The 21,768-nt window shown below is 40.0% G+C and overlaps 1 protein-coding gene across 1 annotated transcript; it reads right to left on the reverse strand.

The window, feature by feature from the left end:
- Positions 1–477: 477 nt before the first annotated feature.
- On the reverse strand, positions 478–20,598 carry PXT1 (peroxisomal testis enriched protein 1). The gene is made up of 3 exons (XM_059077163.2): positions 20,406–20,598; positions 6,554–6,684; positions 478–582 (listed from the first exon to the last, which is right to left on the reverse strand). Exons 1-3 carry the CDS (start codon positions 20,596–20,598, stop codon positions 478–480), a joined length of 429 nt encoding a protein of 142 aa, XP_058933146.1.
- Positions 20,599–21,768: the final 1,170 nt, after the last annotated feature.

Genomic DNA, 21,768 nt, shown 5'->3' on the forward strand with positions numbered 1-21,768 from the left:
AGAAAGGTAAAAAGAGGACGGGGCACTGCAGGTCTGGACATGGGCAATGAGAGTGGGGTCAACAGGCTGCTGGAGGGCCTGGTACCCAGGGAGGGGGCCCAGGAGAAAGCACCCATTCCTGTGACCTCTGGTTTGGGGATGAGGTTCAATTTCCCTCATAAGAGGAAGTGTTCAAGGTTTCCTTACAAGGAGCACTGGATCTGCCCACAGCGCTGGTGTTTCCTAAGCAGCAAGGCCTCCTGGGTTCCTAAGTCCCTTGGGCTCTACCATGAGGCGGTCATAGACATCTCATCTCTGATTGACCAGTGAACAGACAAATGGCCAGTGAGTCCGCAGTTCTCCAACAACCAGGCACAAAGCAACAATGATGCGTGAAAACAGAGGAGGTAGAGACGGGTCTTCTTTCCATCTGCCCCGGTGGGATGCATATTTTCTCAGAGGGTAGAAGGAAAGCAGAACCTGACATTTACGTTCCTTTTACATCACATGGTTATAATAGAGAAAGCGCAAAAACATGTGAATTCCTCCAAAGAAAACTAAGACAAAATGAGCCAGGATAGCTCTGCCTTCTTGTTGAAAATCCTGTTTAAGAGAGAGAGCAAAAAGAGGTTAAATTTGTTTTTTAAGTGATAAAATAATCCAAAGTTAGAAATTCGGTATTGATGTTAATTCAGTCAATGCCACAGACAAGCATCTAGCGCTGCTTCGTGAAGTGTATGAGTGGAAGAATATCTTAGTCTGTTCCATAATGTCCATACCCTTCACAGCACCTTGGGAGGTTTTCCTCTGGACGTTTTCCCATCTTCACCGTCAGCAAATTGGGGCAATCTTTTCAGGGTTGATTAACCTCTTTCTCTGGCTTCCCAGAGCACTGTCTTAGTCCTTTCAAAGGAGTAAGAGGAGTCTGCTTTGGGGTTGGAAGAGCAGACTTAGATGGTGAAGATGGGTGAATACGAGCAAAGTTGGAAGTGGTGAAGACCACAGCAGGTTTCTGGAGCTGTAAGTAAATGCCACTGTTTTTATGGGAGTATCGGGAGAAGAAGGCTGGGGCCCAGACAGAAAGGGCTCTCCCTGGCCCTGCCCTCCTCCTGCATTCTGTTCTCAACTCAGCAGCCTCGGGGACTGTTGCTATGCGGCCCCTCTGCTCAGTGCTCTCCAGTGGTTCGGCCGCACTCAAAAGAGCCCTTACAGTGACCTCAAGGCCCTGCCACCCACCTCTCTGACCGTATCTTTATGGCTTTCTGCATTACTCAGCTTCAGCCACCCTGGCCTCCTTGCTATTCTTCAAATATGCCAGACATGCCCCTGCCTCAGTCTTTGCTATTCACCTGCCTCCACTGCTCTCTCCCCAGGTCCATGGACCCTCCCCTACCTCTGTCAAGGTTTTGCTCAGAAGGCACCTTCAGTGAGGCCTTCCCTTAAAATTGCAAATCCCCCAACACTCCTCATGACTATCTGATAAACTATATTCTTTGTTTGTTTGTTTATTGTTTGTCTCCACAAGATCAGGGAAGTTTTCTCTTTTGATCACTGCCATATCTCCAGCACTTAAATGGAGCCTGACACATAGTAGGTGCTCAATAAATATTAGTTGACTGAATGAATGAATGAATGCATGATAAACCATTAGCAGCAGGCTAAGGATTTAGACTTTGTCCTATCAATAACTGGAGATCATGAAAGGACTTTTTTTCTCCATTTTATAGTTGATATCAGTTACAGGAATTGAATGAATTTCCTTCCAGCAAAGCAGACAAGAAAATGTATAGAGCACTGAGTCAGATGCTCGTATATTTTAATTCCAGTTTTGCCACTTAGTTGCTGAGTAACCTTGGATAGGATATCTAATCTCTCTGAACCTCAAATGCCTCTCCTGAAATACCTATTCCACTAATTCATAGAGTTATTTGGAAAATTAAGTGAAATACATAAGAGTATCTCAGAGTACGTAGAAGAAAATGTTTAATAAATGTTCATTTCCCTCTTGTCTTTCTAACAAACTAAGAAATTCCTTATACATTACTGTCAGGGTCCCAGAGAAAACAGATGGCATACTCAAATTAGGAATAATTCAGGGAAGGTCAGATAAAGACACTGTCTACAAAAGTGGGGTGAGGAGGCATAAGGGTAGGCTGGTAACAGCAGAGTTGTTGCCACTCCTAGGCCTGTAGGGACAGGGATGGGGAAGTTTCTAGAACCCAGGAGCGAGTCCTATGGAGAAAAATTTCAAAGACACATCTAAGATTGTAAAAGCAACAGGAAGACTATTTTTTTAACATTATTTATTTGGTTGCACCAGGTCTTAGTTGAGGCTCGCAGGCTCCTTAGTTGTGGCCTGCGGGCTCCTTAGTTGTAGCATGCGAACTCTTAGTTGCAGCATGCGTGTGGGATCTAGTTCCCTGACCAGGGATCGAACCCGGGCCCCCTGCATTGGGAGCATGGAGTCTTAAACACTGCACCACCAGGGAAGTCCCAAGACCAACTATTTTTAAACACACTTTATATCTAGGAAAATTACATGCTCCAGATTAAAAAAAAAAAAAAAAGACCAGGTCCTTGAACCAGAACCCCTCAAAACTAGATGGCAAAATAGAGGATGTTATTTTGAGAATCAAGGCCTATTTGAAAACACAGAACACTTGCTTAAGTGAAAAGAATAAGAAGTCAAGCTATGTGATAGCTCAAGGACAATCAATTTGGTAGACAAAAATACACCTTGGTGAGCTCCTTGCTGGGGAGTTCCAGGAGCAAGAATAAAGGTTTCTTTAAATACATCAAAAGTAGGAAGACATCTGGAGAATCAGTGTGAACACTTGATTAAACAGAGTACAAAAGGTGAATAAATGACTATATGAAAGAAATATACCATGCCAGATTTGAAATTCTGTAATAGTTGCTTGAGGTAAGCCTTAAAGTAGCAGAGTAAATCATGCATTTTACTCTTCATCATTTTAGAGGCAAACTTAGGAGGAATTTTTAAAATTATTTTTAAAATATTCTGTGGTCTATTTAAAGTGTTCTAAAATGCAATTTTGCAGTACAAGACAAGATTACTTTAAAAGTCTAGGTCAAAGCTAGCTTTGTAAAATGTTGCAAGAAAAGCTAGGGCAGGCATACAGGTAGTCATATAGATCAATGGAATAGAATTGAGAGTCCAGAAATAAACCCCAAAATTTACAGTTAGTTGGTTTTCAACAAGGGTACCAAGGCAATTCAGTAGGAAAAAAGTAGTCTTTTCAACAGATGGTGCTGTAACAACTGAATACCCATATGCAAAAGAATGAAGATGAACTTTTAATTCATACCATATACAAAAAATTAACTCTAAATGGGTCAAAGACCTAAATTTAAGAGCTAAAAGTCAATCTCTTGAAAGAAAACATAGGTATAAATCTTCATGACTTTGGATTAGGCAATGGTTTCTTAGATATGACCCCAAAAGCACTAGGAACAAAAGAAAAATAGATAAATTGAAATTCATCAAAACTTAAAACTTTTGCACTTACATGAACATCAAGAAGGTGAAAGACATAAAAGGAGGTGAAAGACGAACTTCAGAATGGGAGAAAATATTTGCAAATAATATATCTGATAAGGAACTTACATCTAGAATATAAAGAACTCCGACAACCCAATTTAAAAATGGGCCAAGGATCTGAATAGACATTTCTCCAAAGAGTTACACAGATTACCAATAAGCACATGAAAAGATGCACAACATTAACCATCAGGCAAGTGCAAGTCAAACCCACAACGAGATTCTGCTTCATACCCACTAGGCTGACTGTAATCAAAAAGACAGTTAACAATAAATTTTGACAAGAATGTGGAGAAACAGGAACCCTTGTACCCTGCTGGTGGGCCACAATGTAAATAGTGCAGCCACTTTGGAAAATGGTCTGGAAGTTCCTCAAAAAGTTAAATATAAAGTTGTCATATGACCCAGCAATTCCACTCCTAGGTATGTACTCAGAAGAAATGAAAACATGCCTACACAAAAACTTCTACACAAATGTTCATAGCATCATTATTTATAATAGTCAAAAAGTGGAAACAACCCAAACGTTCATCAAGTGATGAATGGATAAACAAAATGTGATATATACATAAAAAGAATATTATTCAACAATAAAAAGAGATGAAGTACTGATTCATGCTACAACATGGATGAACCTTAAAAAAAATATTGTGTTAAGTGAAAGAAGCCAAACGTAAAGACAACATATTATATTAGTCCCCTTATATGAAATTCCAGAATAGGCAAATCCAGAGAGACAGAACATAGATTGGTGGGGCTATGGGGGAAAATGGGAGGAAATGAGAAGGGACTACTATTGGATTTGAGGTGTCTTTCTGGAGTGATGAAAATGTTCTAAAATTGATTGTGATGACTGGCTGTACAACTCTATGAATATACTACAAACCATTTCTTATACTGTTGAAATGGGTGAATTGTATGTTATGTGAATTTTATTTCTCAATAAAGTTATTATTTTTTTAAAAAAGAAAGAAAAGTGTCAATTTATTAAGCTGCAGAGGTAAATTTAAAACATAAGTAAATTACAACTTAAAAGGTAAGGGAAAAAAATCATTACCAAAAAAAAGGTAAGGGAGAGAAAGGAAAAAAAAAATGGAGGAATGGAAGAGGTGGTTACATGGAGAAGTGACTTACTGATTGGGTTGAGGTAAACTTAGAAAATAGGTGGTTGTGATTTGTCCTACTCTGTTCTCCTCTTCAGAGAGAAAATTAGAAGGAACCAGGAGTATTCAGGGTGTTAGCTAACAAAGAAGCAGAAAAGTTGAACTAAGGACTTGCCCAGAATTCATAAAGCACGGGCATCAGTGAACACTATAGAAGAAGCTGGAGCATGGAAGGGAGGTGGAGAGTATCATGAGTGCCCTGTAATAAATGATACACAGCAAAGAAGAGTTCAACTCCAAATAGTGAAAGGGCAAAGGCCAGAAACAAATTAATATTTTGACTTCAATAACATCTGTTGATCATTTTCTGTGGGTCAGTCTCTATTCCAAGTGATTTACATAGATTATCTCTCATAATGTTCAGAACAGCCTACTCTCTGCACCAAGCAGCCAGGCTTCATTCTAAATGTAAATCAGCACGTGGCACTCTCCTGCTCTCCCTCCCCAGAAGCTTCCTTTATACTTGGCACAAAACCCAAACACCTTACCCCCGCTGCTAGGACGGAGGCCAACTCCTGGACTTCAACACCCCTGACTCCAGCCAATCTGGCCTCCTTGTTGTTCCTATCCCAAGGGCTTTGCCCTCCCAGTTTCCTCTGTCTGGAACACTTTCCTCCCAGGTATTCCCATGACTCACTCCCTCACTTCCAGTCTCTGCTCAAATATCGCCTCCCCAGAGAGGCCTTCCCTGATGGCCCATCCAAAGTCACTCTCCATCACTCAGTATCCCTTAGAGTCTAGTCATCTGCTTTACTGTTTGTCTCTCCTACATTATGAGTCCTATGACAGCAGGCTCATCTTCCATTCCTGCTCTCTGCCTGGAACTGAGTCTGGCACATAGTAGGAACTCAATAAATGTTTGAGTGAAATTGGTCTATCGGTATTTTATTTGTGTTTGTTTCCTTCTTGCTTTCAGTAACATTATTGTTGGGACCTTCCATTCTTGTTTGGTCTCAGGGAATGTTTTATTTGAGGGCATGGCTGAGTACTGCCACATTTGGACCAGAGCATAGAAGAGGGCCTGGCACTCCCTGAAGTCAGCATGATGGCAGCAGCAGTGATAAACAAGAAATCACCACAGGTACCTGTCCTGTGATGCGTTTAAGGGGAGGAATTTGGGCTCTGAGGGGCAGCCACCCCCCTACCACAGAGCCCCACGTGATCATTCTCTAGCTGCTGCCAACTACAGGTTGTTCTGGAGGAAAACTAAGTGGGCTGTGGATTTCATCACCCCTAAGATTTGAAACAGTAATCATTATTCTTTCCTGTTTCCCTTATATCTCTTACAATAACCAGGAGAAACAAAGAAATCAGGGGGAGTTGGGCTTAGATCATAACCTGGTTTGGTTCAAGGAGGATGACCACCATCTAAGGCAAAGGTTCTCCTCCCTGACGGAGTGTTAGATTCACCTGGACCAATCTCTCAAGGTGGGGCCCAGCATCTGTAATTCTTAAAACTTCACAGGTGAATCTAACATGCCTCCTAGTTTGAGGGTATGGAGCAAAGTTTCTCACACTTTAATGTGCACTCAAATCCCCTAGGGTGTGTGTAAAATGGTAAATTCTGATTCCAGAGTTGTGGGCTGGGGCCCGAGATTTTGCACGTCTGACCAGCTGCCAAACGATGCTGATGCTGCTGGTCCGTGGACCACACTGTTTGAGTAGCAAGTGTGACATCTAATACTGGCTTTGACCCAGGTTCACAATTTTCAGACCTAATGCTTGGTAATCCAGTCATCATTAATCTATGTGTTCTGCTAATTCCTGGGCATCCCAGCCACTTGACAACCATTGTTCTGTTTGTGCTTTCCTCCTCCCTGACAGGCCCTTACTGGGGAAACTGAATTCTCACCTCTTGAACCATTCTATGATCGATGCTGTCCCCAATGTTTCTCAGCTGCCTGGCCAACTTGTGGATTATTTCCTCCTGGTGATGGTTCTGCTCAATGCTATTCTCCATGGGCTGAGAAGGTGGGTTGTGATCTGCATAAGGATTCAGAGAGAAAACTCCATTAATTCTGTAAATCACTCACCACTAGTCACTTAAAACTGTCTTAGACAAGGAGAGGGATGAAATCCCAGCATCATAATGACTGTCGAAAAGCAAAGCCTTGCACTGAAATAGATCAACTCTGCCCAGTAGAAATATAATTCAAGCTACATATGAATTTTAAATGTTCTTCTGGTAAAATCAGGTAAAAATAATTTTAGTAATATATTTTACTTAGGACAATATATCCAGAGTATTATCACTATAATGCAAAATCAATATAAAATTATTAATATGTTTTACACTCTTTATTATATTTAAGTTTTCAAAATGCGGTGTTTATTTTATACTTAGAGCACATCTCAATCCAGATATCAACTAATTTCATTGGAAAACCTTGTATTTTGATTTCATGAAGTTTACAGTTAAAAAGTAAATTCGTATATCCAAGTTGTTCCAAACATACCTAAAACTTCTCCAACAATTAAGAATCCGTTTTTTAAACTTAAATTAATGAAAATTAAATCAAACTTAAAATTCAGTTCCTCAATTGCACTGGCCACATTTCAAGTGCTCTATTATTTTCCAAGTATTGAATTTTTAATATCCAGAGGGAAAAAGTATCTCACTTTATGCTGAAAAGTTGTGTGGATATATACATATCCACACAGAGTTCTGAAAATAAAATTGTAGTCTAAATGACCTAGTGGTGAATTTGGAAAAATCTCATGGTTAATCTTTTTGAAAGAATAATTCCTTCATAAAGCAAATAATAAGCCTCAATGTATTGGAACTCTTAAAAATATTGTTGTATGTTGAGAATCCTTCAGTTGCATTTAGGAAAACTTTTAAGCAAATATGCTTCTAAGGTTTTATAAGTGCTTTTCCACTGCCAGCTATAATGTGAATATTTTATTTTCTCAAATGATGGTCATCCTTTTATGATCTTGATTTTGTTCACTAAAACTGGAGGTCTAGGGCCTTCTGGTTCAAGACTGAGCGCAAGCACTGACCTCTCCATTTCTCCTAGTCCCAGTCTTCTCCCAAGACCCCACCAAAATGAAAGTATAAAAAAGAGTAAAACCACAACAGTGAAGAGAATGGGAAGCAAGGTCAAGAGCAGATGAGAGATCTATGTAGGTTTCCAGAAGTCAGAAAGCAGAGAAGACAAGATATGGACAAGTGAGCCAGACAGAGAAAGTGCCAAGAACCCAGGACAGCAAACCCATTTAGTCCACCAAGACCCTGAAGCTGGGAAAGGGAGACATGCCATTGACTATAATTCTGATGAGGATCAACTGTACCACTTGGTACCCTTGACAGCCCCAGCCCACTAGACCCATCAGAGTTCAGGTAAAAAATCCAGATCACTCTTCTCTAATAGAGGAGAACAAATCTTGTGAGAAAGCTAAAACTTCCTTATGAATGTTGGTGCCTTGGGTTAAAGGTCTCTTTGTTCTGGCATTTGAGGGACCTGGGGCCAGAAAGCCAGCTTCCCTAACTCATCACCTAAAGCTCCCACAACTCAGAGCCCCCATTTGAGTCCCCACTCAGTGAGGAGCCCTGGAGAAGCAGTTAGGCATAGTGGTAAGATTCTGAAGCCAGATCATTTGGGTTCAAATGTAAAATCCACTACGGATAAAACTATGTAACCTGGGAAAGTTATTTAATCTCTCTATGAGTCAGTTTCTTCAACTATAAAATGGGAATGATAATGTATTATTTTATCAATTCTAAGATTTTATGCCTCCAAAACAATGTGTTTTATAGTCTATGGCATGTCATAGTCCAACAGCATTGTTTACCTTCTTAGCAGGAAACAAAATTATAGTATATTTTACAATCGATGGAATATTAAACTTAATGAGGTACCACAGTAACTACCTTGTAGAGGTGTTATTGAGATGATTAAATGAATTAATATATTTAACCTGTGCAGGACAGCACCTGGAACATGGTGGCTACTGCTACCACCTGGGGAAACAGTCGTACTCATAACAACAGAAAAAACCCACACCAGCTAACCGGTCAGTATTTCTTTAAAATAACAAAATATCACCAGGCAACTGAGAAGAACGACAGAATGAAAGAGAAATGCCAGATAAACAACCAAAACAGTAACACTGAAGAAAACAGATATAATTCAAGGAACAGAAGGGAATGTTTGCAAATTCTAATGCATATGTTTAGAGAGAGTTAAGAAAATATTACATTTAGGAAACAAAAGAGAATGCTATGAAAAAAGAATAAACCTACAACAAAATCTTTCAGATTTAATAATATGATTGCTAAAATTAAAAATACAATTGATGGTCTGAAAAAATAAAGTAAAGGAAATCACTCAGAAAAAAATTAGAAATTTTAAAATATGAGAGAAAAGATAGGTGATATAGAGAACCAATATGGAAAGACCAGCATCTGATGAATGAGTCACAGAGGGACTTCCCTGGTGGTCCAGTGGTTAAGAATCCACCTTCCAATGCAGGGGACATGGGTTCGATCTCTGGTTGGGGAACTAAGATCCCACATGCCACAGGGCAACTAAGCCCACGTGCCACAACTACTGCGCCCGTGCACTCTAGAGCCGACACGCCACAACTACTGAGCCTGTGCGCTCTGGAGCCTGCGCATCACAACTAGAGAGAAGCCCACATGCCACAAAAGAGCCTGCATGCCACAACTAAAGATCCCATATGCCGCAATGAAGACCCTGTATGCCTCAACTAAGACCCGATGCAGCCAAATAAATAAATATTTTTTAAAAAAATGAGAGTCACAGAAAGAGAGAAATAGAGGGGGGAAATTGTCATAAGACAACTTCCCAGAGCTAAAGGACACCAAACTTCAGATTAGAAAGTCCCACCAAAAAAAAGAAAACCCCACCAAGTTCTCAGGACAACAAATGGGGAAATAAAATCCTCACCTCTGGAGCATATCGTTATTTCAAAATACCAAGCAGAAGGAGATGCTAAAATTCTCCAAAGAGAAACATGGATTAGTTTGATGACTGATTTCCCATCAATAATGGGTACTAGAATATAGTAGAGCAATTAATGCCCTCAAGGATTTTATTAAAAATTATTTTCAACCTAGAAGTCTCTGCCTATCTAATTCTCAATAATTTGTGAGAGGTGAAGAAAGACATTTGCAGACATGCAAGGACTCAAGAAGTTGTTCTCCCATGCATAATTTCTTAGGAAGCCTCTTGAGAAAGTTTTCCAGTAAAACAGAGTATGACTAAGCCAAGAAAAAGAAGATTTAGCAAAAGGTGGATCCAACAGTGTGCCAGACCTAGAGAGTGATGAGATTAGAGCAAGAGAATGGCTCTAAAAGGCAAGTCCCTGAGGAAAGGGAGATTTGGTAGAAGAGATAGCATGGTTGAAAATTTGGGGTAACTTGAAGATATCATAACTACAAATCATGTGAGGAGGGGCAGAGAGGCAGTGATAAAGTCCAAAACAATAAAAGGTCATACAGGAAGGTTATGGTCCAAAGTGAAGCCAATTAAAATGTGGCTTAGTTTAAACTGAAGGAATTGTTTTATAGTTTCTTCCAAAAGGGTATTCCTCTGTGTTAAACTTTACAGTACTCTACCTGCATCACTACTGATGAAATAAAATTCATATTTTATGGCAGACAAGAAAAATTTAAACATAAAACTTTTCTTTGCCTGTTTCGGCCTCCTCCTTCCCCTTTAGTGTGTATTGTGAATCTGCGGTAACCAGACCTCCCTAGGAGATAACCTTCCTTGTTACTCTTATAAGGGGCCACCATAACCCATGACCCACTACTTGTAGATCTGGGTTATGTAAATTGTCAACAATATGTCATTTAATGTACAGCCTCCTGTCTCAAAAACTTATATAACAGTGCTTTGACCTTTAACAGGCAGAACAGTTCTCAGAGCTTTCTGAGAGGCTGTTCCTGGGTTATAATCCTCAATTTGGCTCAAATAAAATTTTCCATTTCTTTCTTAGATCGACCGATTAATTTTTTTTTCGTCACTAGGCATAATTTTAAGCACTCACAGCTTTAATCCCCTATTTCATTCCTGGGAGGTGATTATTCTCAGGGAAAGTCATTTCAGTACATATGGACTTTATTGCTGGTAGTGACCACTCCTGAATCCCAGAGCCTTAAGAGAGTATGAAGAGTATTTGCACAATCTTTTTTTTTTTCTTGTTTCTTGAGGTAGGCTTGTATTGCTATAAACTTCCCTCTTAGAACTGCTTTTGCTGCATCCCATAGGTTTTGGATCGTCATGTTTTCATTGTCATTTGTCTCTAGGTATTTTTTGATTTCTTCAGTGATCTCTTGGTTATTTAGTAACGTATTGTTTAGCCTCCATGTGTTTGTGTTTTTAACGTTTTTTTCCCTGTAATTGATTTCTTTTTTTTTTTTTTTTTTTTTGCGGTACTTGGGCCTCTCACTTCTGTGACCTCTCCCATTGCGGAGCACAGGCTCTGGACGTGCAGGCTTAGCGGCCATGGCTTACGGGCCTAGCCACTTCGTGGCATGTGGGATCATCCCAGACCGGGGCACGAACCCATGTCCCCTGCATCGGCAGGCGGACTCTTAGCCACCGCGCCACCAGGGAAGCCCTCTGTAATTGATTTCTAATCTCATAGCATTGTGGTCAGAAAAGATGCTTGATACGATTTCAATTTTCTTAAATTTACTGAGGCTTGATTTGTGACCCAAGATGTGATCTATCCTGGAGAATGTTCCGTGCGCACTTGAGAAGAAAGTGTAATCAACTGTTTTTGGATGGAATGTCCTATAAATATCAATTAAATCTATCTGGTCTATTGTGTCATTTAAAGCTGGTGTTTCCTTATTAATTTTCTGTTTGGATGATCTGTCCATTGGTGTAAGTGAGGTGTTAAAGTCCCCCACTCTTATTGTGTTACTTTCTATTTCCTCTTTTATAGCTGTTAGCAGTTGCCTTATGTATTGAGGTGCTCCTATGTTAGGTGCATATATATTTATAATTGTTATATCTTCTCCTTGGATTGTTCCCTTGATCATTATGTAGTATCCTTCCTTGTCTCTTGTAACATTCTTTAAAGTCTATTTTATCTGATATGAGTATTGCTACTCCAGCTTTCTTTTGATTTCCATTTGCATGGTATATCTTTTTCCATCCCCTCACTTTCAGTCTGTATGTGTCACTAGGTCTGAAGTGGGTCTCTTGTAGACAGCATATATATGGGTCTTGTTTTTGTATCCATTCAGCGAGCCTGTGTCTTTTGGTTGGAGCGTTTAATCCATTCATGTTTAAGGTAATTATTGATATGTATGTTCCTATTACCATTTTCTTAATTGTTATGGGTTTGTTTTTGTAGGTCCTTTTCTTCTCTTGTGTTTCCCACTTAGAGAAGTTCCTTTAGCGTTTGTTGTAGAGCTGGTTTGGTGGTGAATTCTCTTAGCTTTTGCTTGTCTGTAAAGCTTTTGATTTCTCCATCGAATCTGAATGAGATCCTTGCAGGGTAGAGTAATCTTGGTTCTTCCCTTTCATCACTTTAACTATGTCATGCCACTCCCTTCTGGCTTGTAGAGTTTCTGCTGAGAAATCAGCTGTTAACCTTATGGGTGTTCCCTTGTATGTTATTTGTCATTTTTCCCTTGTTGCCTTCAATAATTTTTCTTTGTCTTTAATTTTTGCCAATTTGATTACTATGTGTCTAGGCATGTTTCTCCTTGGGTTTATCCTCCCTGGAACTCTGTGCTTCCTGGACTTGGGTGGCTGTTTCCTTTCCCATGTTAGGGAAGATTTTGACTATAATCTCTTCAAATATTTTCTCAGGGCCTTTCTCTCTCTCTCTTCTCCTTCTGGGACCCCTATAATGCAAATTTTTTTTAACATCTTTTTTTTTTTTTGCATGGTACATGGGCCTCTCACCACTTGGTCTCTCCCATTGTGGAGCAGAGGCTCGGGACGCGCAGGCTCAGCGGCCATGGCTCACAGGCCCAGCCGCTCCGTGGCATGTGGGATCCTCCTGGACTGGGGCATGAACCCATGTCCCCTGCATCGGCAGGCGGACTGTCAACCACTGCGCCACCAGGGAAGCCCAATGCAAATGTTTTTGCGTTTTATGTTGTCCCAGAGGTCTCTTAGACTGTCTTCATTTCTTTTCACTCTTTTTTCTTTATTCTGTTCCACAGCAGTGAATTCCACCATTCTGTCTTCCAGGTCAGTTATCCGTTCTTCTGCCTCAGTTATTCTGCTATTGATTCCTTCTAGTGTATTTTTCATTTCAGTTATTGTATTGTTCATCTCTGTTTGTTTGTTCTTTAATTCTTCTAGGTCTTTGTTAAACATTTCTTGCATCTTCTCAATCTTTGCCTCCATTCTTTTTCTGAGGTCCTGGATCATCTTCACTATCATTATTCTGAATTCTTTTTCTGGAAGGGTGCCTATCTCCACTTCATTTAGTTGTTTTTCTGGGGTTTTATCTTTTTCCTTCATCTGATACATAGCCCTCTCATCTTGTCTATCTTTCTGTGAATTTGGTTTTTGTTCCACAGGCTGCAGGATTGTAGTTCTTCTTTGCACAACCTTTTACCTTTGTAAAATAACAAGTGGACAAGAGGGTATTGGAAGTCTTGGCCTCTCCACATGCTGGACCATCTGCTTCCAGATTGGAAAACACATGCCTCCCTTTTCAGAAACACACCACCTCAATGGAACTCAAGGCTTTGTCTCAAACTCAGTGTGACCTCTTCTTCAAGTAAAGGAAAGTGGCTTCTTTTAGGAGAGCATTAAGCCATTAGCTAATGCTTAAGAGTCAATCATTTTGAACATTTTAATCTTTCAAGTATAAAATCAACAGTAATTGCCCCATCTCAAAGGACACACCCTCTCAGAATCAATTAAACATATTATAGTTGAATGTCCGATTGTTAACAGTACCTAATCTGAATAATAATTTCCAAGAAATGTGCTTACATTTAGCAGGACTACTTGTCAACCTCAGGAAGGCTCAAAGTCTCTTACCAAGGACACACTGCTCCTTTAAAAAAGGATTACCAGTACCACCCAGGATTGAAGTACAGCAAAAGGGAATTAGTCACGCAATGAGAATGAAAGGAAGTTTGCACGACTGAAGCGTGAATTCAAGCTACCAGACTAGACTTGGCATCAGTAAGTGTAGACTATTCTTCCAAGAGGTGCCCTGATGAAGGAATGAGAGAGAATGGACAGTAGCGAGAGGGAGAGGTGTGTTGAAGGAATTCTCTAAGTTGGGAGTCTTGAGCAGGTTTGTAGGTTGAGGAGAGGAATTAGCACAGGAGTGATGGAAAATGGAAGGTAGAGTAGAGCAAATTGTTGAGGCGGAGTCCCAGAGGTTTAGGAGAAATGAGAATGAAAACGTGAGAAAGGATAAATTTTGAATGGGGTTGGGGGGTTCTTCCCTTTGAGACAGGATAGAAAGAGAGAAGATGTGATGCTCATGTAAGGAAGGCTGCAATAAGGGCTAAGGAGATTAAGGTGTTTACCCCCAATGACATCAGTTTTGTCCATGAAGCAGAGAACTCAACCATCTGCTGAGAAAGAGGGGAATCCTGAAGTGGCTGAAATTAGTCACCAACAGAAATGGAAAACAAGAAAACTGACCAGAGTTAAAGACCACCATCACCCCCCAAAAAAAGATAAAGAAAATATATGTATATATGACCTTGATGTGCATTCTCTTTCCAGCTGGCAAGAGTCCTAAACTTGGATCTAAAGAAAAGAAAATTTTATCCTATCCTCACCTAGGGGAAAGTCTTGACTCAGTTACTTTCTAATTTCCTGTTCTTAGATTCTCTGTGCCTCAGTTTCCTCATTTGTCAAAAGGGACTTTAAGATTATTCTGAATATTAAACAATAGTGTTCATGAAATGCCTGGTATACAATAAGTCCTATGTCATATGTCTTAGCTACTACTACTGGACTTGGTGTTAGACTATATTTACATAGATACAATAACGTAAACCAAGATTGTTGGTTTTTAAATTTTAGAATCACCTGATGGAAAAAACATGGAAGAGTTGGTTGTGGCTGGAAGACAGAATGTATGTGTTAAAACTCCGGCTAATAAAAATTTAAAAGTACAGTTGTGCCTTGGTATCGAGGGGCATTGTTTCCAGAACATTCTCCCCTCCCCTGGCAGATACCAAAATCCGAGGATGCTCAAGTCCTTTATATGAAGTGATGAACCTGGCTGGGTTAAAAAGTAAAGAGCTCTGAGGGCAAGGGTCCCCAGAGCTCCAGGAGGCTCCACAGAATAAAGTGGGAGGGTTGAGATGGGGGCAGGGAGAGCCAGGTTGTCAGTGCATTAATTCGCCTCAGCCAAGGGTAAGCTCCTAAGTAGGTGGCTTAAATAGTAGGTGAAATATATGGCCCTTTGATCAAAATTGCAACCATGTTTCCTGTCATTTCAGTTTCTACTGTTGTTTCAAGAGTGTCTCACCTCAAGCCATTTTGAAATGACACCCTAACAGTTAACTGACACCCCAGCAAGGATAATTTGACAATTACCTGAGAAAAGGTGAGGGCAACAGTGAGGGCTGAGAGTTCACGCAAAAGGGAAGGTGCCCAGAGAGAAGAAAGGGCAACCGAGTGGGGACACCCTCCAAACGAATATCATCTACTTCAAAATGGGTTTAGGGCCAGCCCTACCTGTGCCAATCAAAAGCATAATGATTTGCAACTATTATTTTACCTGATTAATTGTCACCTGGGGAATACAAAATCTAGTATCTGCAGTGGAAAGATGGAATACAAGTTGGATAAGTTTCATTAATGGACGTTGGGAGAAATGAAGGAGCTGTAAGGATGCCAACTAGCCTTGGGTATCCCAATTGGGTAGGCAAAGGGGCAGAGAAGTAAGGACCTAGAGATAGGATGCAACAAAAGATTGTGCCCAAAGCAAGTTTTGCATTCTGGAACTCAATAACTATTTGTATTTTGTGTATGTCTGACCAACTAAGTGGCAAAACCCTTGAGCACGTGTATCTATTTCGTAACTGGAACCTAGCTCAGTGCCCTACACAGATATTGTTGATTATGATTATAAAGTTGCATAAGGGGGTGGAGAGAATGGGACAGAAAAGGGTTGGAGGAAAAATGTTGGCTACCCTGTAAGTTGATCTAAGGACAGCCCTACCTTTTCCTTTGTCGTGAAGACAGCTCTCCTTTCATTTAAAGTTGCAAAATAGCAATAATAATGCACATTCACATATTTTAAACTCTTGGTATAGAACCTTATCAAAATCCTGGAGACTCTCTCACAATTGGTCGTGGAAGTGTAAATTGGTACAACCTCTGTGGGGGGCAATGTATCTATTTATCAAATTTTACAAATGCAAATGTCCTTGAGGTTATCTATTGTCGCATTGGTTTCAAGATTAAGTGTTTGGAAACAACCCAAATGTACATCAGTAGGAAACTACTTAAATAAATGATGGTGTATCCACACTATGGAATATTATTGCCGCTATAAATAAGAATTAGGAATCTCTGTAAGTATTAATGCAGAGAGATCTCCAGATCATAGTGTTAAGTGAGAAAACAAGTAAAAACAGTGTGTTTAATGTGCTACCTTTGTCTAAAAAAGGAGGGGTATATAAATTTATATTCACAATTGTTCATATTCGCAAAAAGAACCTCTGGAAGGATACCCAAGAATCTAAGAACAGTGGCTTCCTATGATAGGAATTGAGCAGATGGGGGACAAGAATGCAGGAGAGACTTTTCACTATATGCCTTTTCTTATTCTTTAGTTTCCCAACCTTGAAAGTGTGTGTTTTTTTTTAAGAAAACACTTATATAGCACTTACAATATGTCAGCCACTGTTGCAAGCCATTTAAAATAAGTAATGCATTACTATTATTATTAACATAAATACTTATTCTCATTTTAATTTTAAAACTATCCAAGAATTGTCATCATTGTACTGAGATTATGCAGAAAAATATCTTTGTTCTTAGGAGACAATATGTGGAATTATTTGGAGATCAAGTTAGTTATGTCTGCAACTTTATCTCAAATGGTTTAGCAAAGAAAAACATCTGTGTATGCATTCATGAGTATGTGCCTCTGTGTGTGTATGTGTGTGTGGAGAGAGAGAGAGACAGAAAGCAAATGTGGCCAAAAAAATGGTAAATCCATGTGAAGAGTATATGCATAACTACAGACTTATCTGTGCAACTTTTTTGTAGATTTTAAGTTTTCCAAGGTCAACATTGGAGGGGAAAATTATCTTAGAAAAGTCCTTAAAACTTAAATAAAACATTTCCATTTAGTTTCTACAGTCTTGGGACTGGTTTTCAATGCCCTGAAAATAATCTCAACTTATCTGTCCGTCCTCCTCATTCTTCTTCTTGAACCTTATGCTCTAACTAAACTGTATCTCCATTCGACCAAGTCTTACCTGTGAAGCATATTTCAAAAATTACTTTCTCTAAGTTACCTTTTTTGAGTCTTCCAAAATAATGTAATCTCTCACCACTTCGAATATCTATAGCACTTTCAGTTCCATTGGATACATCGTAGTCTAGATTTTGTTACGATCATTGCATGTTTTCATTACGTAAAATGACAGAGATGATTATGCATATTAGATGTGTATATTAGCATACTTACCTATTGGATACACATTGTCTATAACAATAATTATGGGTTACCATTACTCCCTAAGAACTTGGGATTGAAAGAAAAAAATGTCTTCTGACAACTAAAAGGCAAGATTAATGTGTGTTTAGTGGAAATAGGTGAGATGGACAGTCATTGGAAGGGGAGAGGCTACTAGCTCTCGAACAAGCCATTCCTTCTGCCTGCAACTTGCACCCTCCTTAACCCCCTCAGGTCTCAGTCTTGGGTTACATCTCAAGGGAGGCCTTCTCTAACCTTCCTAGTAGGTCAAAGCCCCATTACAGCATCTGGACCTCTTCTTAGCACCTATCACATTATATTTAACATTGGTGTGTGTAATTGACTTCTATCTGCCTCCTTTACCAGATTGTCTGCTCCAGGAAGGAAGGGGCTGTTACTGTTTTTGTTCACCATTGTCACCCCTAGCACAGTGCCTAGAATATAGTAAGCCCTAGTATTTTTTTTTGATGAATAAAAAAAGTAAATGTGTCAATCTAGAGGAGGAAAGGGAGAGGTGGTGAGCCTTAGAAGCACCAAAAAAAAAAAAAAAAAAAAAAAGAAAAAGGCAAAATGAGCATCCAGGCACTCTCAAAGGGAGGAAGAAGCTGAATAACTGGACCCTCTACTGACGTCTACAATTAATATATCCCATTTACACTAGCTATACATATGTGTATGTATACATATATATGTGTGTGTTTATATATTTTTTATTTTGTTATAATTTTTTGGCCATGCCACGCGGCTTGTGGGATCTTAGTTCTCCGACCAGGGATTGAACCCGGGCCCCTTCCAGTGGCAGCACAGAGCACTAACCACTGGACCACCAGGGAATTCCCCTACGTGTGTGTAAACACTTTTAATTCTGCCCTTTCCTATCGATACTTATTACATTTTTAGAGGTGGGCAGGGCCTCTTTGCACTTTTAATCATTTTTGTTTTCCCAAGAGTGTCTAATTTATCTTAAATGACATATCAGGATGGTTGCTCTGGACTTCCCCAAATCCTACCCACCACCTCAACTTTTTTAAGAACTGTCTTTAATTCCCCATACAAATACTATGGGTTGTTTTTTTCCCAAAAGAGTTATGTTCATACGTGTAGTGTAGATGTCCCCAAAGTAACAGAGATAAATTTGGGCTTCAGTGAGTCAGTTTCCAGCCTCCCCAAAGTAACAGAGATAAATTTGGGCTTCAGGGAGGACAAAAGCCACTAAGGGGAGAAAAGGACCTTCTCGATCAGCTTCTTCATTAAGAGTTTTACTTTGGGCAGTACTTGCGGTATCTATCTTAAATAACCTATCTATCTAATCTATCTCTATCATTTATCTATCTCATCCATCATCCATCCATCCATCCAATCAGGTTCCCAGCAGGAGAGCTTCGCAGGGTCGTCTGCGCGACCTCCCACACCTGGGCGGGCTCCGTGCCCAGCTGCGCAGCTCAGACCCGCTCTCCGGCTGGCAAAGCGCTTGGGGCGGGGCTGGCGGTAGACGTCACGTGGGAGCTGTGACCAATGGGAAGCGCAGACGGCGCGCGTTGGTCGGAGGCGGTCTCCCGCGCAGGAGGTGGTGCGTCTTGCTGGTTCCCTGCCTCAGAGTAGAGTGAGAGGGAGGGAGGCGGGGCACCTGGGGTATTCCGCCCGGCACCTCCGCTGACCCTGGCGTTAGCGGTCTCGACGCCGAAATAACAATTCTATAGCCCTCTCACACCGCACCTCTCAGTCTGCACATCCCCCATTCCTTTAGTGATACCGTAAAATATAAGGGGAGAAAAGCACTGCTTCCTCCTGAGCCTGTCAGGGAAGGAAATTGGGCGGGGGGAAGGTGGATTGTGTCGGCTACTATCTCTAATCGGGGCTTCCCTTGTTCCTGTTCGGCGGTCGTTGAATGCGCACTGGTGATGCACCAGTCGAAAATGCCAGGCGCAATTAAGATTTTACATACATAGTAAAACGAGAGCTCTAGGCGAGAAAACGAACAGGTAGCTTAGGTTGTTGGCTGTTACTCCCTAACCCTAAGGTAGTAGCATTATTAATTCTTCACCCTGCTTCTGCTTTTGAGGTGAAATTGTAATTAAGAAAGCTTTGGGGGTAAATGTGGCAACCGCGCACAGTGCACCTCAGTTTCGTGAGGGTTCTGTGAGGCTTTAGTATAGTGGGTGTGAAAACATTGGAAAAGGTTTACAATAAAATACAAGCTCTAGAATAGTGCACAACTTTATGAATATACTAAAAACCACTGAATTGTGTGCTTTAAAAGTTTGAACTTTATGGTGTATGAATTACATCTCAATTTTAAAAAGCAAAATATACGTTTTAGAAGGTATTCATAGATGACAGTCTCAGGCTTTGAGAAATCATTGTTGACACCTGCCCAGATGAAAATTCGAAATTTTAGTCGATTGAGTTCTTTCTAGAAAATGGATACCATATTTGATATGGTGGCAAGCATCTATCAGGATGCTTGAAATTTCCACTTTCTCAGTGGCATGTAATTCTTTTAAATTGGAGAATAGTTTGAGATTAATTTTAATAATTCCTTTCAGGTGTCTAGCATATTTTTAATCGAAAATCTTTTTTAAGTCTAAAATCTCATACATATAACCGTAACACTTTTTAATGCTTTTCAAAAATAACACTTTAATTTTCCGACATTTTGGGACATTTAGGAATCACATCTTTTTGAAAAACAAAATTTCACGTTTATCTTTCCCTCATGTTCCTTCCTATACTGACTAAATCAAGAAGGAACCTAAACTGAATTTTCCCTACCTTAACAATGCAGACATTTCAGGTCAAGTTTAAACATAAATTTTTATTAAAAGATAAATTTGATCTATTTCAGTCAATTTGGGATCATCTTAATTATTTGTCACATCAATGATTCAGGGCTAATAGAAACTAAGAGATTTATACCATGAAGCAAAGTCAGTTTTAGATTTTCCTATGTAAGAACTTTGATGAATAGATTTATGACTCACTACTTATAGTTAATGTTTAATTTTATATCCTCAATATCAAGAAAAATACAAGCTAAGTCGAATATTTAACTTAGTTTAATACAAATAATATCTTACCTGGGTTCCTTGACATGGCTGAAACTGGCTGGGAGCTGACAAGTTGGGACATGTAAGCCTTCTGAAAACTGTGTTTCACCTTCTGAAAACTGTATTTCAACCGCAGTGATTTGCAACAATTTGTTACTTTGGGAGAGAGATTCAGAAGTTGTTTAGGTTCCCAAACAATGGCATCATGTTTTTTCTTCTTCATGTTTTTTCCCTGTTGAAAAAAATATATTTTCAGAGGATTTCCCCCATTTCTCAGTATATATTTGGTATGTTAGATGAATACTGATGTTGTCACACAGGCAGCCTTTATTCCGTATATGAAAAGTTTTTGGATTTGGGTGGAAAATGGAACAGGGTGATCTCTAAGTTCTTTTTCAACTTAAGTAAACAGCTTTCCATGTTGTTTGGTCTTTAGATCTGCTACACCACCCTGCATCCTCATCTCCCAGCAGTTTTTGGTCATCTTTTTAACAGCTACATTCCATCAAGGGAACAGTCTAAATTCGTACACATAGAAGAAAAGAGACAAATTAGAAGCCAAAAGAAAAATAGATTTTAAAAAAACCAAAACCTAGGGAATTCCCTGGTGGCACAGTGGTTAAGAATCTGCCTGCCAATGCAGGGGACACGGGTTCGAGCCCTGATCCAGAAAGATCCCACATGCTGCAGAGCAACTGGGCCCATGCACCACAGCTACTGAGCCTGCTCTCTAGAGCCTGCAAGCCACAACTACTGAGCTTGTGTGCCACAACTACTGAAGCCTGTGTGCCCTAGGGCCTGTGAGCCACAACTACTGAGCCCGCATGCCACAACTACTGAAGCCTGTGTGCCTACAGCCTATGCTTCGCAACAAGAGAAGCCACTGCAGTGAGAAGCCCGCGCACCACAACGAAGAGCAGCCCCCACTCACCACAACTAGATAAAAGCCTGGGTGCAACAATGAAGACCCAATGCAGCCAATAAATAAATAAATTTATTTTAAAAAACAAACAACCTAGACATGTGGGGAAGGTTGGAGATGGAATACATTCTTCATCCTATTTTGGTGTGTCTGTGCATGCGTGAGTTTCCTCCCCAGAATGATTCTTGTATTCCCTCTTTAATCCTCCATAAACACATAGTCCATCTCTACAGACACTAATGAAGGCTATTCTCCTGTGCTCACTCCCCCTCCTTTTTTTTCTAATGTTGAAGCACCAATCCAATAATTTGAAGAATTGAAGATTTTCATTGTCTATTAGTACACTTAATTATCTTATTCTAAAGGTTGGCCACAGAGTTTCACTTGCTATTTTACCTTGTAAATCTAAGCAGTTACCAGAAAGTAAAGGAATGGATGAGAGGTCAGACAGACCATAAAAAACAACTAAAG

The sequence above is a fragment of the Kogia breviceps genome, chromosome 10 (assembly GCF_026419965.1).
Source record: "Kogia breviceps isolate mKogBre1 chromosome 10, mKogBre1 haplotype 1, whole genome shotgun sequence".
Lineage (NCBI taxonomy): Eukaryota > Metazoa > Chordata > Mammalia > Artiodactyla > Physeteridae > Kogia > Kogia breviceps.